At 59.3% G+C, this 14,318-nt stretch overlaps 1 protein-coding gene across 2 annotated transcripts in view; it reads right to left on the reverse strand.

Annotated features, from left to right (window-relative positions):
- KCNH6 (potassium voltage-gated channel subfamily H member 6) overlaps window positions 1–7,724 on the reverse strand; it is a 39,497-nt gene extending 31,773 nt beyond the window's left edge. For both annotated transcript variants that reach the window (XM_068166483.1, XM_068166482.1), the window contains exons 1-2: window positions 7,293–7,724; window positions 3,603–3,833 (exon numbers count right to left, since the gene is read on the reverse strand). In XM_068166483.1, coding sequence (XP_068022584.1) covers window positions 3,603–3,833; window positions 7,293–7,368 — 307 coding nt within the window. In that variant the 5' untranslated portion in view covers window positions 7,369–7,724. The remainder of the gene's footprint in view (window positions 1–3,602; window positions 3,834–7,292) is intronic.
- Between the last annotated feature and the right edge of the window lie 6,594 nt (window positions 7,725–14,318).

A 14,318-nucleotide genomic window follows, 5' to 3' on the forward strand; every position in this document is an offset into this window, starting at 1 on the left:
GGTTCCCTGGAGCTGCTGACACAAGCCTCCAGCCCCATGGTGCCAGGATACAGCAGCTGCCGATAGGATTTGCCCTCCTGCTCCCAGTGAGCCTGCTGGGTACATCACACAGTGCTGTTTATAAAGCTGTATGGAGAAATCTTGGCTGGATCCGTCCCTGCCTGCCTTGGCCAGGGCTTCCTGGCAGCAGCTGTTACAGAGGTGATTGTTGTGCCATGGATGGGGACAAGTCACATGAGTTCCCCTGCCCCCTTTGGGTGCGGTGACACCCTACAGCCCATCCCCGTCTGGCTGCCAGCCCCACAGCTACCCCCTCAGCATCCCATGGGGAACTGTGAGGTGACATCCTGGGTGACACCAGGTGTCCCAATCATTCTGCAACCTCCCTCCAGGGAAAATCCCAGTTTACAGCACCAGTATAACAAGTTTGCTGGGTTGATCTGGTCCCTAATCCCCTGGTCCCAGGGGACTGGCAGAAATAGCTCCTGCTGGAAGTGATCAGAGGGAACAGGGATGGAGGGGTTGGGGCTGCAGTCAGTGGCTGCCCCACCAGCTGCTCCAGCTCTCCTGGCCCTGCATCTCCCCTTTCATATTCATAAGCATCACATTCATGCAGATTAAGAGGCAGAGGGTGCTGCCAGCTGCTGCTGCTTGGGCCGTGCCAGAGCTGTGATGCCCAGCACCTGTGGCCACTGGCCCTGCTTTGGGGACCCTGGAGACTCTTGCTGGTGGCTTCACTGCAAAGCATCTAGAATCACAGACTGCATCGGGTTGGAAGGGATCCTTGAAGGTCTTCTTATCCAACCCCCCTGCACTGAGCAGAGACATCTTTAACTAGATCACCTCAAAGGAGAAAAAACCCAACCCTGGCTGGAGCTGAGCCTCACCAGCCCCTCAGTGCTGGCTGCAGGGAGGGCCCTCAGCTCAGGGGTGTGTCTCTAGGGCTGGTGGCTGTGGCTGCTCCTTGCCCTGGCAGGAGCTGATCCCATGGTGACCCCCCTGGCTGGGGCAACCCCAGCTGTGCAGCATCTTGTAAGGAAATTAACTTTTCACTGATCTCCCAGCTTTGAGCAGGGGATTAGAGCCCACATGCGCCATGACCGGGCTCTCTCCTCTTTCCAGGGCCTTTTTGGGGCTGCTGTGGCTGGGAGGAAGAACTTGCCCTTGCTGGGCCAGTCCCACCTTCCCTTAACAGTGAGGGTGGGGACACACTGGACACTGATTATCCAGGGAGGCTGTGGATGCTCCCTCCATGGAGGTGTTCAAGGCCAGGCTGGATGAGGCCTTGATCAACCTGGGCTAGTGGGAGGTGTCCCTGCCGATGCCAGGGGGGGTGGATCTGGATGATCTTGAAAGTCCCTTCCAGCCCAACCCATTCTACGATTTTAACTGGACTTGGTTGGCACCCCTGGCTCCTTTTATAATCAGCTGATGGCATCATGGGTGTCCAGGCGAGGACAGAGCAGCATGGCCGTCCCCGGGGACACAGCATCCTGCCTGCGCTCGGGCTGCCCTGACACCCGTAGGTGCCCTCCTTCCCACCTCCCCCCATCCATCCTGCCTTGCCTGCTTGCCACAGACCTGCCCACAGGTTTGGGGTCTAATAGTGTCTATGGCAAGCAGGCAAGGCAGGAAGCATCCCAGCGAACTGCAGAGCCGGGAGTACCGCAGTCATAAACAGCAGGTCGAGGCTGGAGATTGGAGCCGCGGGTATGAAAAGGAGGACAGGCAGGTTCCCAGCCTCCGCCGGCTAATTAAGCAGCAGCTCCCTCTAAAGCAGGAGGCCTTTTCTTCCCCGATAAGACCCATTCATAATGGGCTGAGCGGCCGCAGGCAGAGTGCTGGGGGGAAACAATTGGAAAGCATATTGCTGGTGGGGCTGGGGTTTAAAAATAGACATGAAGGGCTTGCTTCTGGGCTCTTTGTGTGTGTGTGGTTTTGTTTCTTTTTTTCTTCCCTTCCCTTCTCTTTCTCTCTCTCTTTTTTTTTTTTTTTTTTTGTGTGTGTCAATAATAAAATAAAATTAAAAAAAAAGAAAAAGAAAAGGATAAGAAAGCAGCTCAGAGCTGGGCTGAGAGAGAGAGTTTCCCGTGGCCTAGAGAAAGAGCAGAGCTCCGAGGAGAACCATGAGCATCCCAGAAGCCTGGCAGAAAGGCTTCAAAGAAGGGAGGAGAGTGCTGGATTGAGTTCCCAAGTGAGCAGTCCCCGGAGCTGGACAGGGAAACTGTCCCGAGGGAGGGGGACAGGGCTGCGCAGGCTGTCTGTGCCATGGCCCTGCGCTGGCGGCGGGGTGGGAGCAGGGGCACAGCCTCCCGGGCTGCGCTGCGCTCCAGCCAGCCCCCTGCAAACCACGGCAGCCGAGGGGGGCACTCGCAGCCCAGCCCCGGCATCACTGCCCAGCTCTGCTTCACCCAGGACTGTCCCTGTGGGGAAGAGTCTCAACTAGGACCCTCTGTGAGGCTGGGAGGAGAATCATTCAGGAAACGCAGCTGGTGAGCAGTTTGATCCTGTCAGCGCGCAGGGGCCAGCCCTGCCGAGTGAACCGTGCCGGTCAACACGCAGCGAGGCTGCCAGCGGATAACTCCTGCGGGCGATACGCTGGCACCTGGATGCCAGCCCAGAAGATAGGGCCTGGGAAGGAGGCCAGGACACCCAGGTCCCAGCCCCAAAGATAGGGTGCTGGGCTGGGAGCCAGGGCTCGTGCCTTCTCCTTGCCTTTGCTTCCAGTTGTTTCTCCTCCATCCTGCCGGCCTGGGAGCTGTCAGCAGCAGGGTGCAGCCCCTCACTTAGGCCAAGCCCCCATCGATACCATCTCAAGCAACGGCAGAGCTCCACAGGTTGAATAAAAAAGAGGAAAGTTGAGATTTCTAACCTTCAGCAAGCAGCCAACATGCATTTCCCTGCCCCTGGCAGCACTGGGTGCTGCTGCCTTGCAGCGACATCAGGCACTACACATTTATTTCACTTGCTGCAGCATTAGAACTGATCACCAGCACTTCCCATCAAAGCTTCATTTTCATCTTAACATAATTCCGTCTGTGCACGCACAGCCACATCCTGCTCGCTGCAAAGGTGGCCCCAAGGCTGGGGCCTGCACCCCAGTTTGGCAGAGGAGGGAAGGGCTTCGTCATCTCGGAGCACAGACTGGGAGCTCCCATGTCCCAGCCTGTTTCCTCTGTGGGCATCCCCCAGGATCCCCATCTGCGATGCAAGGATCCCACAGTGATGTCGTTGCATGCCCCAGGAGCTCTGAGCCATCACCAAGGCCTTATGAACCAATTCATTCTCAAATCATAGGCTCATAGAATCATAGAAGGCTCCAGGTTGGAAAGGACCCTCGAAGGTCATCTGGTCCAACCCTGCTGCAGTGACCAAAGACATCTTTAACTAGATCAAGCTGCTCAGGGCTCCATCACATGAGGTCACAAGGCCCCCAGTGCCCCATCCCAGCAGGAGCCACCATGGACTTCCCTCAGCAAAGCCCTGAATCCTGGCACAGTCTTGATGCATGCCCTTCACCTCCTACCACCAGCTTCCAACAGCCTAAACCCCAGGCAGGTGCCACCTCCCACCACCAGGTCACCCCAAAAAGAGACTCTTACTGTCTTTGCGGTAGTAGAGGATCTCGAGCTTGCACTCCTCAGAGCCAAGCAGGGCCTGGGTGAGCTGTGCAATGGAGCTCTTGGTGGTGTCGGGGCCGGTGAGGAAGTCGCAGGTGCAGGGCTGCTGCATCACCTCCATGCGGGAGTAGCCAAACATCTCGCAGAAGCCATCGTTGCAGTAGATGATGGCACAGTTCTCCATCTGGGCATTGGCAATGAGGAACTTGCGGTCTGTGGAGAGGCAGGAGGGCATAAGGCTCAGTGGGGTGGTGGTGGGGAGTCCTGGGTCCAGTTCTGGGCTCCCCAGATCAAAAGAGACAGGGAACTACTGGAGAGAGTCCAGCAGAGGCTACAAAGATGCTGAGGGGCCTGGAGCAGCTGTGAGGAGCAAAGGCTGAGAGCTCTGAGGCTGTTGAGCCTGGAGAAGAGCAGCCCCAGAGGGGATCTGATCAATGCTCAGCAAGAGCTAAAGGCTGTGGAGCAAGAGGCTGGGGCCAGGCTCTGCTCAGTGGTGTCCAGTGACAGGACAAGGGGCAATGGGCACAAACTGGAGCCCAGGAGGTTCCATCTGACCAGGAGGAGAAAATTCTTTGATGTGAGGGTGCTGGAGCCCTGGAGCAGGCTGCCCAGAGAGGTTGTGGAGTCTCCTTCTCCAGAGGGATTCTGTGACCAGCAGGGACAGAGGACAGCCTGAGCAGATGAGGGGTGCTTGAGCTTTTTAATGCCACCCACCATGGGACTTGTGCAGGGACAAGCTCTCTGGGGACAATGGTGGCAAGAGTGAGAGAGGATGGCTGGAGCCAGCCCACAACAGCCCAGCTGCTGCCCTGCTCTTCAGAGAGAAAGTTGCCCCAATTTTGTGTGAATCAATGACCATAGGACCAGGGAGCACTCAGGTAAAGGCAGTTTCTGCTGGGGTGGACCAACTGGTGCAGCCCCAACATCTCACCACTTGCATGTGAGGACTTGCTGCTGCATCAGACGAGGGCAATCTGTCCCCAGCCAGCACTGCAGGCAGAGGGAAGAGCTGCAGCGTCCCTCCCTCCCTCCCTCCACACGAGCTTATCAGGGACCTGAGTTATCTCTGAGACTTCCCACCCTTGCTCAGATTTGACAGAAGTCAGGCAAGGGGCGAGGGGAGGAGTGTGAGGGTTGGCTGCATGGGAAGCTGGGTGAAACCTGTCACACTAATGATCCTCCTAATGTTTTATGGGATAATTGTGCCCTCGGGCTGAAGCTGAAATCCAGACCCACTGGGCTGTGTGGCTGCTGTGCTCAAGAAGAAAAGGGCTCAGGTGGAGCAAAGGGGAAACTGAGGCAGGGACTGGGGCTGCTCCATCCCCTCCTGGTGCGGCAGCCACCTGGGCTGGGCTGGGGCCAGACTTGCTGTCTTGCTGGGGTGTATGGCTCCCACCACATGTCCAGCCCAGATGGAGCTGCTTCCATCCTTATCCTGGGGGGCATCCGGCCTAGATCTTGGGTTTAGTTTGATTTTTGACTTATTTAAAGAGGTTAGGGGGTGCTGGGGAGAACCCTCTGTCCCCCCACTGGGACAGTTTGCTGAGATGTGAAGGGGGCTGCAAATGCTGATGTAATGAATGCTGTGCCCTGCCCAACAGCATCTCCCTCAGCGTTTGGCATCTGTTCCAGGCTGGAACTGGAGCCAGGTCAGAGCAGAGGGTCCATTTGGAGGCTGCTTCCCAGCCCAGACCCCAATTAATCTCCTGGATTACCCAGGAATGGCATCTGCAGCCTGTGTGCTCCAGAGCCCCTGTGTGCTCCAGCCTCTCGGGGAATTTCACCCCAACACAGGAGAAACCTCTGCAGGGCTGCAGCACCCAGCACTGGGACCCAGTGGGGTAGGGGGACCCCTCCCCAACACATATCTCCAATGTCACCTTCAGAGTTCCAGCTCTGAAGGAGGCCTCTCAATAAAAGCAGTGCCCTCAGGGGTGCTGCACTGAGGTCTCCTGCTTTATCCCACCCTGTGACAGCCCTTGATGGCCCTTTGTGGGGGGATTCCCACTCTGGCTCCTTTCCCTCTCCCATGCAGGGCTGACACTGGTGCCGGTGCTGCAAAGAGCACAAACCACCACGGCCAAACATTTCCCAGTTCCGCCTTCCCAATCCTTCCCTATCTGAATGGCTCTGCCAGCTGAAAGGTGGCACAAGGTGGGGGGGGGAGGGGGGAGGGAACTTCCCTCAAAGCCCCACTCCGAGGGTGTGCTCCCCAGCTGCAATGAGCATTTCCCCTTCCAGTGCCAGCCCTGGGGGGTGGATCCAGGCTGGGCTGGTGCAGGAGAGGATTTAGGGGGCTGGCAGGTGATGGAGCTTTGTGGGGCACAGGGGATGTGGCCAAGGCTGGGATAGGAAGGAGCTGCAGAGTTAGGTCTCCTTTGGGGGTATTTTCACCCCAAGTTTGCTTTCTGCCCTGCCCTCACTTACAGGTTTCCCCTTGCCCCATGGTATCAGGGCTCTGCACCAGCCCTGGGAGGGAAGCTTTGGGCCCCTCCGGCTCCGGTGGGGACTCACTGGGTGCAGCTGCACTCATGGGAGCTGCAGGGAGGGGGGGGTGGAGGCACCCGCGAGCAGGGCAGGACACACGAATTGTGGCGGCGATGTGACTGCGGGGGGAGGGGGCTGGTTTGGTGTCTTCCGACACCTGTCACACCACGGGGGAACGCGGGTGATGTTTTGGCAGAGCCCAGCTGGTGCCCGACATGGCGGGCAGAGCGTGGGCAGGGAGCGGGCAGGGAGCGGGCAGGGAGCGGGCAGGGCCGAGGGGCCTTGGCTGCCTCCCCGCTGGCACACCTCGCTGCCGGCCCCCGCTGCTCCCCAGCCGCCGCTTCCCAGCAGGGGCTGATAGGAACCAGGGACAGTTTTTCTCGCTTTCCGTCCCCAGGGTCACGTCACTCACTGCCAGGGCAGGCAGCGCAGAGCTGGCAGGGACGGCAGTGGCAGGGACGTTTGCCCACCCGGCAAACTCAGACGCCCAAGAAAAAGCCCACAGGGAGCCGGGATGGTTGGGGGTACACAGCCCCGCACCCCATGGCAGACCCCCAAGCACAGCTTTGGGCGAGACCCCAGTCCCTTATTCCCATCCCCTCGTCCTCAGCTTCACAGAGGGGACCCAGCCTTACCGGGGTGCCCCAAGAGTGGGCGCATAGCCCCCGCCACCTCCTCCCCACGGCCCCCACCCAGCCGCAGGCAGACCCCAGCGCTCCTGGATGCGCAGGAACTCTTGGCTGGATTGGACACGAAAACCAGCCCCAAAAAATTCATATAAAGGGATTACTGGGAGCAACAGCAAATGGCAACGGCTCACCAGGGACGGCTGCCGACGAGCAGCGCGGAGTTGAAGGCAAACAGGCAGCGAGCCCGGCTGGCCGGCACCGCTCACCCCAAGCCCTGCCAGCCGGGACGCCCCCGGGGACCCCCTTCCAGCACGGGGGGCTGCGGTGTCTCCAGCCGCGGGGGACCCCCACCCTGAGACCGCTCGTCCCTCTTGTGTCACCCTGTCTATAAATACCCGCGGGGACACTGCCTGGTGTCGCTCTGCCCTCCCGCCTGTCCCCCTCCTCCCCCCGCCCCCCCCCCCCCCCCCCCCGTTCCCCGCCGTGCCCCGAAGTTGGGGGACAACCGGGGGGGGGTGGTGTAGTGCGGGAGCGGGGCCGGGGGTGCGATACTCACTTTGCCCTTCAAATTTGCGGATGATGGTGTCCAGGTAGGTGTTTTGGGGGGCCACATGGCCCCGGCGTACCGGCATCGCTCCGCCGCCCTGCGCGCCCCGGGAACCGCGGAACTTCCCGCGGGGGCGGCGAGGAGCGCGGCCCGGCCCCGGAGTGGCTCTGTATGGCCCGGCACGGCGCGGCCCCGCTCCGCCTCACCCCAGGGCTGGCCGAGCTCTGGAGAAGAGCCGGCCCGGGGCTCCCATGCTCCCGGCGGCCGGAAGGGGGAACCCCTCCGCCCGCCCTGCCGCGCCCGGCTCCGGGCGGGGGCGGACGGGGAGGACGAGAATGGATGGGAAGAGTGGGGGGGAGAAGGGGGGGCGGGGAGGGTGGGAGGACCTGCTTGAAAGGGGGAGAAAATAATGGAATAAAACAATAAGAGTAGAAATCCCCAAAGTGCTTAGTCACCGCTGCCCCGGCCCGGGGGAGTCGCTGTCAGCAGCAACAGCTGCCGGACGGGGAGTTGGTACCCCCCCGGCATCCCCCCGGGTCTCCCCGGTATCCCCACGGTGCTCCCCGGGTCTCCCCGGTACCCTCCGGCATCCCGCGGCACTGGCGACCGCACGACACCACCGGGCACCGGCCCCGCAAACTGGGGGTGCTCCGGGGAGGAGTGCGGGATGGGGAGCAGGTGGGTGCTGGGGGGCTGGAAGTGGGGGGCTTTGGGGCGATGCGGCAGGGGATAATGGCAGGTGGAGGTGGGGTGTTGGGGTAGGGGGTGATGAAGGGGATGGAGATAGGGACTTTGGGGCGCTGGGGTAAGGGGTGCTGGGGCTAGGGGGCTGGAGTTCTTTGGGTGCTGGGACAGAAGGTACTGGGGTTAGGGGGAGGCGGAGGTGGGGTTCTTGAGGTGCTGGGACAGGGGGTGCTGGAAGATTCGGATGCTGGGACAGGAGGATGGGGGTGGGGGTGGATTCTGGGAGTGCAGGCGAAGGTGCTGTGGTGCTGGAGAAGGGGGTGATGAAGGAAGGGGTGCTGGAGGAGAAGGTGCAGGGGGGTGCTGGAAGCTGGGGGTGATGAAGGAAGGTAGTGATGGGCTGCAGGGGATGCTGGAGGAGCGGGTGATGGAGGGCGCTGGAGTGCCGGGGGTGGCAGAGGTGGGGATGCCGGTGTGCAGGGGGCGGCGGGTGGAGGAGAGGGGCGTGCAGGTGGTGCTAATGTGCAGGGAATGATGGGGGTGGTGTGGGGAGGTGGTGTACAGGGGCGGAGGAGGAGACGCAGAGGCGCAGAGGCAGAGGAGAGGGTGCCAGTGGGTGCAGGTGTTGGAGGGGGTACGTCTGTGGGTGCAACGCTGCAGAAGCAGAAGAGAGAGTGCTGAAGGGTGCGGGATGCGGAGGAGGGAGTGCAGGGGTGCAGTAGGGGAGAGGGTGCCGTAAGTGCCGGGGGTCAGGTAGGGAGTGCAGGGGGAAGAAGATGGGGTACAGGGTTGGGGAGCTGGGACATGCTAGTGAGGAGATCCGGGTGAGTCCCAGGGGTCCCGACGGGGTCCCGGGAGGGACGGCAGGGTCTCGAGGGATCCCAGAGGGTCCGGGGGTGCCGGGTGCCGCGGGCCGGGCGGGGCCTCTCCTGGCGCTGTCCAGTCGCGGTGGTGCTGAAGGGCCGAGAGCGAGAGAGGGGCTGGCTGCTTGGATAGGGCGCTTGGCGTGGGGAATCTAACCTGGCACAAGGCTTTGCGGGCACGGGGGTGGGGGGGGTGGGGGGGTGAGGGGGGAGCGGAGGGGGTGGTGTCTCTGGGGAACAGGGAGGGTACAGGAAGTACTGGGAGCTCTGGAGGACATGGAGTGTGCAGAGGGTTCTGGGAGGTCTAGGGCACATGGAAGGTGCAGGGAGTACTGGGAGCTCTGGGGACACAGAGGGTGCAGGGGGTTCTGGGATCACAGAAGGTCCCATGAGCTCTGTAGGGCACAGAGGTCCCAGTGGGTACCCAGATCTTTGTGAGACATAGAGGTGCCATGGCAATACCATCCTGCTAGAGGAGATGTTCAGACCTAGCCCCAAGTTCAGCTCTTCTCCTGCCCACATCTCCACGCCCCTCAGGAGTTAAGGCCAAGGTGACCATCACCCTTCCTGAGACATTCCCTCTGTCCAGCCCTCTTCTCCTGGGCCCACTGCTAAGGCCAGTGTCCACTGAGGGGCTTGCTGTTACTATTTTGTCATGCACAGTTTTTCAGGCATGAAATTGGTCTAAGAGGATTATGGTCCATTATCATCAGCAGGAGTGGTTTGCTGGGATTTTCAATTAATATTCCAGTGCCCCTCAGCAATGCTCACGAGGACAAGGCCATGCCCGTGGGGCACTCGACCCACCACACTGCCTGCCAGAGCTGGGCCAGCGATGCAAGTGGGCAAGAGAAAGCAGGTGCCCTTTCAGGCTCATTTCAGAGCTCTGATGCTGCTTTTATCTCTGTCTCTCAGAGAAGTCATCCTTCCCCAGTGGAGAAAAACTTGTTCTATTGTCGAAGAGGGTGAAAAACCCATTACCTCCCCCCCATCCACTCTGCACACTGCCTCTGCCGTGATTTACTGCGAGTCGTGGAGGATGTTTTGCTCTATATTACACAGATGCAGCTTAATAGCATGGGGGAGGGAGAGGGACACGGAGTCCAGGCTCCTGCCTTTTCTGTTTTCTTGTTGATATACTGGGTGACTCCAGGGAGACAGCTCTGTGCCGCAATTTCCTCGCTGGAGAAGAGGGATGCTGGTCACTCGGCCTTGTGAGATTCCTGGATGACCAGTTCTGCAAAGGGATAGCAAACTATTACCACTACAGCTAATATGATCATAATTATGATTATTAATCACCAGGCAGTCAGGGTTTAAGGTTGGCCTCCTGCCCTCCTCTCATCCCATAAATCAGTCCGGGATGTTCACGGACACGTCACGTGGGCACAGATTGTCTGCCGGGGAGGGCACGTGCCGGCTCGCAGCCCCCCACAGAGGTGAGCACAGGGTCACCAGTGGGGCTGTGGGCACGGCCCAGGGCACAGCCCCAGCCTCCCCACCTCCTCTGCCAGGGCTGGGTCTGTGGGGTGACTCCAAGGAAGCACTACCCTGCTCTGGGCATGACAATAGGACCACTCAGATCCTCCTTTCTCCGGCCAGAGTCTTATCTCAGCACGTAGCTGATGGAAGAGCCTCCCATACCGACCCACTTCCCCAGGCAGCCCTCGCAGATGGAGTTGAGTCATGTCATTCCCTTTCAGGTTATTACTGACTAAGCTCCAGGAGCTTCCCAGTGCCCTCATAGCTCTTCCAATCCCCCCATGGCTCTCTCAGTCTCCCCAGTGCACCCCTGCAGATCCAGGCTTGTCCATGAGGCTGCTGGTCCATGCCCTGCCTCCCTGCCCTCCTTGGACCACTCTATGCCCAGACTTGTTTCAATTCCCTGGGTCTTAAGCATATGTTTGCAGTTAATCCTGTGCTTACATTTTATCCCAAAGAGGAAGAATTGGACTCTCTGGGCAAATTCTCCTGCTGTTCAAGGCAACCAAAGGGCTCCCTCTAATTCAACCCAGCAGTAATCCTCCCCCTCCCTGCCCTACTCTCCTCCTCCTCATCCTCCTCTTCCCTTGCTCAGTTCTTTCCTCTCCTCCTCATCCTCCTTGAGTGTTTTCAAGGTTTTGCTCCTTTCCTCCTCTTCCCTTCCTACCCACATGCCAGAGGAGCGGTGGGAAACCACCTGCTTTCCAGAGCAAAGGAGACCTGGGTGCTTCCCAAGGGTGTCCACCCCCTCCCTACTCCTGCAACACAAGTGCATAAGGAGCCACTTGGGAGCGCAGGGAGTTCTGATCCGTGCAGGGAATTCTCATCTCTGTGGGGAACTCCGATCCATACAGAGAATGATCACCCACCCGGCAAGGTGCCGCCCTGGGCAGGTTCAGGTGCGTTGGAGAAGAGGGTCCAGGAGAGTCGACCCGGATCAGGGTGTGGATTTGGGGTGGGAGGTGTGGGATGCAGGGGGCTGGTGCCCACTGGAATCCCAGCACGGCAGCTGTCGGCTGGCACTTGCTGGGAGGAATGTTTGCCAACCCAGAGCCGGCATTTCTGCACAGCTCTCTAATTAGAGGCACACTGCAAACACAGCCAGCACGGAGAGACGAGGCTCTCGCCGTCCCTCAAGCTGCTCACAGCCACCAGCTCTGTCCCTAGATGGGCTCAGGTGTCCTGGCTGCCTGGCACTGCCCCTGGTTTGCCCTTCACTTTTGGAAGATGCTCCATGGATCATAGAATTATAGAATGGTTTGGAAGGGACCTTAAACATCATCCAGGTCCAACCCCCCACCATGGGCAGGGACCCCTCCCACCAGCCCAGGTTGCTCAAGGCCTCATCCAACCCGGCTTTGAACCTGGGACATCCGCAACCGCCCTGTTCCAGTGTCTCCCCACCCTCACTGTCGAGAATGTCTTCCTAATCTCCAGTCTAAATCTCCCCTCTTCCAGCTTAGCTGTGAGAGGGGAGGGAGGAATTGGGAACATCCATGGACTTTGCAGTGAGATTCTCCTTGTCCTGTCTCCCTCCTCCACCCCCTGACTCCAAATCCTGACGTATTTTTTCCAGGCTTTCACCTTCCCCACTGTTTGTTTGCTAAATATAAAGGAAGAGAAAAAGAAGGGAGAGAAGAAACCTCACCCAAAATAAACAGCAGTTAAATGTGCAGCCAAAATTAACCCTCCTCAGCCTGGGCTTTCCGCCACGGCGTCGCGGGGGAGACCCAACGGGAGGCCGCAAACCTGGGAAGGACTCGGTGACATTAAAGCAAGTGACAAACTTTGATTCATGGGAAGAAGCCACTTCCCACTTGGAGGCAGCAGGAAAAGCCATGGGGACTCAGCTTGGGGATGCTGGCCACATCCTGCCCATCCGCACCAGGGAAACTGAGGCACGGGGCAGGCTCGTGACTCATCCCGAGGCCTTGGGGCCAGGAGGACGGGTAGGGGGAGCAGGTGGCTGCATGGAGATGCTGCAGGGAAGGGCAGGATGTGTCTTCAGGAGGGGGGATGTTGGCAGGGGCTGCCGCAGGTCTGTTTGGCCGGAAACCCTCCTGGGCATTGGGGGGAGAGGAACCAAGTGCCAGGGCCTTGGCCACACGCTCCCTCCTTGCTTGGGGCTGTGGCAGTTCTCACCCCACTGTCTGTGAGGCCTTGTTGAGACAGTGTCAGCTCAATGGGGAGCCCTGGGAGGTAGGAGCCAACATAGAATCCTGGAAGTGTTTTGATTGGAAAAGACCTTGAAGGACATTGAGTCCAACCATCAGCTCAGCACTGCCAGGTCACCACCAAACCGTGGCCCTCTGCACCACATCTACACAGCTCTGAAACTCCTCCAGAGTTGGTTACTCCACCACTGCCCTGGGAAGCCTGGTCCAGGGCTTCTGGGGAAGAAATTCCTCCTAATGTCCAACCCAAACTTCCCCCTGGTGCGACTTGAGGCCCCACTGTCTTGGGGACGTGGCACATGGACACAGGTGGAACCTGCTTTGTGTTTCAGCTGCCAAGGCAGCCCAGGGATGGGGGGATGCAGCCCACACAGGTTGGGGGCTCTGTGGGGCTGGGCAGAGGGTCAGACCAGCTCACTGCCCCGGGTGCATGCCCTGGTAAGGGTAGGACCCAGCTGGGCTTTTGGTGTGTGAGGGGCACAACCCAGATGCCTGATGCTCAGTGGAGGATGGAAAGGGCATCAGAAGGGTGTCATTTGGACTGGACCTCACCCCTGTTCCATTGGTAGGGAATTTGGAGCTAGGCCTGGGTGGAGCCTGAGCTTGCTTGGAACTGGGGACTTTAGGGTCCCCTACTTGCCCCCAAATTCACCTTCAAGGTGCTGAAGAAGCAGGGAGGGGAGGATGGTGCCAGACAGGACTTGCAGGGGCTGAAGCCACAGGCAGTGAGCTGAAAGGGATGGGGACTCCCTGGTCCCTATCATGGCTCAGCACATCCCTGGGACACCCCAGCACTACCTTCCCCCCATCTCCATGGCCCAGGGTGGCCCCTGCTGATGGCCTCCAGCTGCTGCCGAGCTGTGGCTGCATATTTCCAGGCGCTCCTTGTCCCCGGGGAAGGGGAATGTGAGGAACGCGGCCCCATGCACCCTGCCTGCTCCTGCCCAGCCACACCAGCTAAGAATAGACCTGGCTTGGCTGGGCCCCCACCAGCAGTGAGGGGCCACGGAGTGGGGGACACCCCCCACCCCCAGCCACCTTTCTGCAAACCTCAAAAAAAAGGAACAGTGGGTTTCTGATGTGCCTGAGCTGCAGCAGGGGACCCAGGGTGTTTCTTACTTTGAATTCATGAGATTTTGAAGCAAATCCTTTTTCCCAGAGCCTGGTCCAAGGGCAAGGTGGTGCAGGGCAGACCCCCCCACCCCCAGCCTGGGGTACCTGCTGCTCTTCATCAAGGAGTTCTGTGATCAAGGGGGAATCTCTTCCTTTTTTCTGCTTTTACTTTTTCCCCCCTCCTCCTCCTTTTTATTTTCACCCCCCTCCTTAGGGAGTAATTTTGCTAAGCCTCCTAATTTCAGCAGAAAGCATGATGCAGGAGCCAGAAGGCAGCAAAATCTCTCCAGATGTTATCACAGCAGGGAAGGGAACTCATCCTCGGTTTAGAGGTGTCTCCTGAAACATTGCTGGGGCTTGGCAGAGCCCTCAGGGCACCAGCTCCTCATTGCCCAGAAAAGCCTCACTGGGCCACCCCCCTCATGGCCCAGCAGCTCCAAGGTGGGACTCTGATCCTCCCCCCCAGGCTGAACTGGGCATAATGTCGTGTCCAGCCCCATCTCCATCCCTGGAGGTGTTCAAGAGGGGACTGGATGTGGCACTTGGTGCCATGGTTTAGTAGTCAGGAGGTGTTGGGTGACAGGTTGGACTTGATGATCCTTGAGGTCATTTCCAACCTTTTCTATGATTCTATGATCTCCTGGGTGAATTTTGGACCTGTGTAGAAGGCAACCTGGTATCCAAGCCCATTCCATCTGCTGCATGGACTCTGCACCTGT

Source organism: Melanerpes formicivorus, unplaced genomic scaffold (assembly GCF_026170545.1).
Source record: "Melanerpes formicivorus ecotype bairdi unplaced genomic scaffold, bMelFor1.0.p_v2 SCAF_100, whole genome shotgun sequence".
Lineage (NCBI taxonomy): Eukaryota > Metazoa > Chordata > Aves > Piciformes > Picidae > Melanerpes > Melanerpes formicivorus.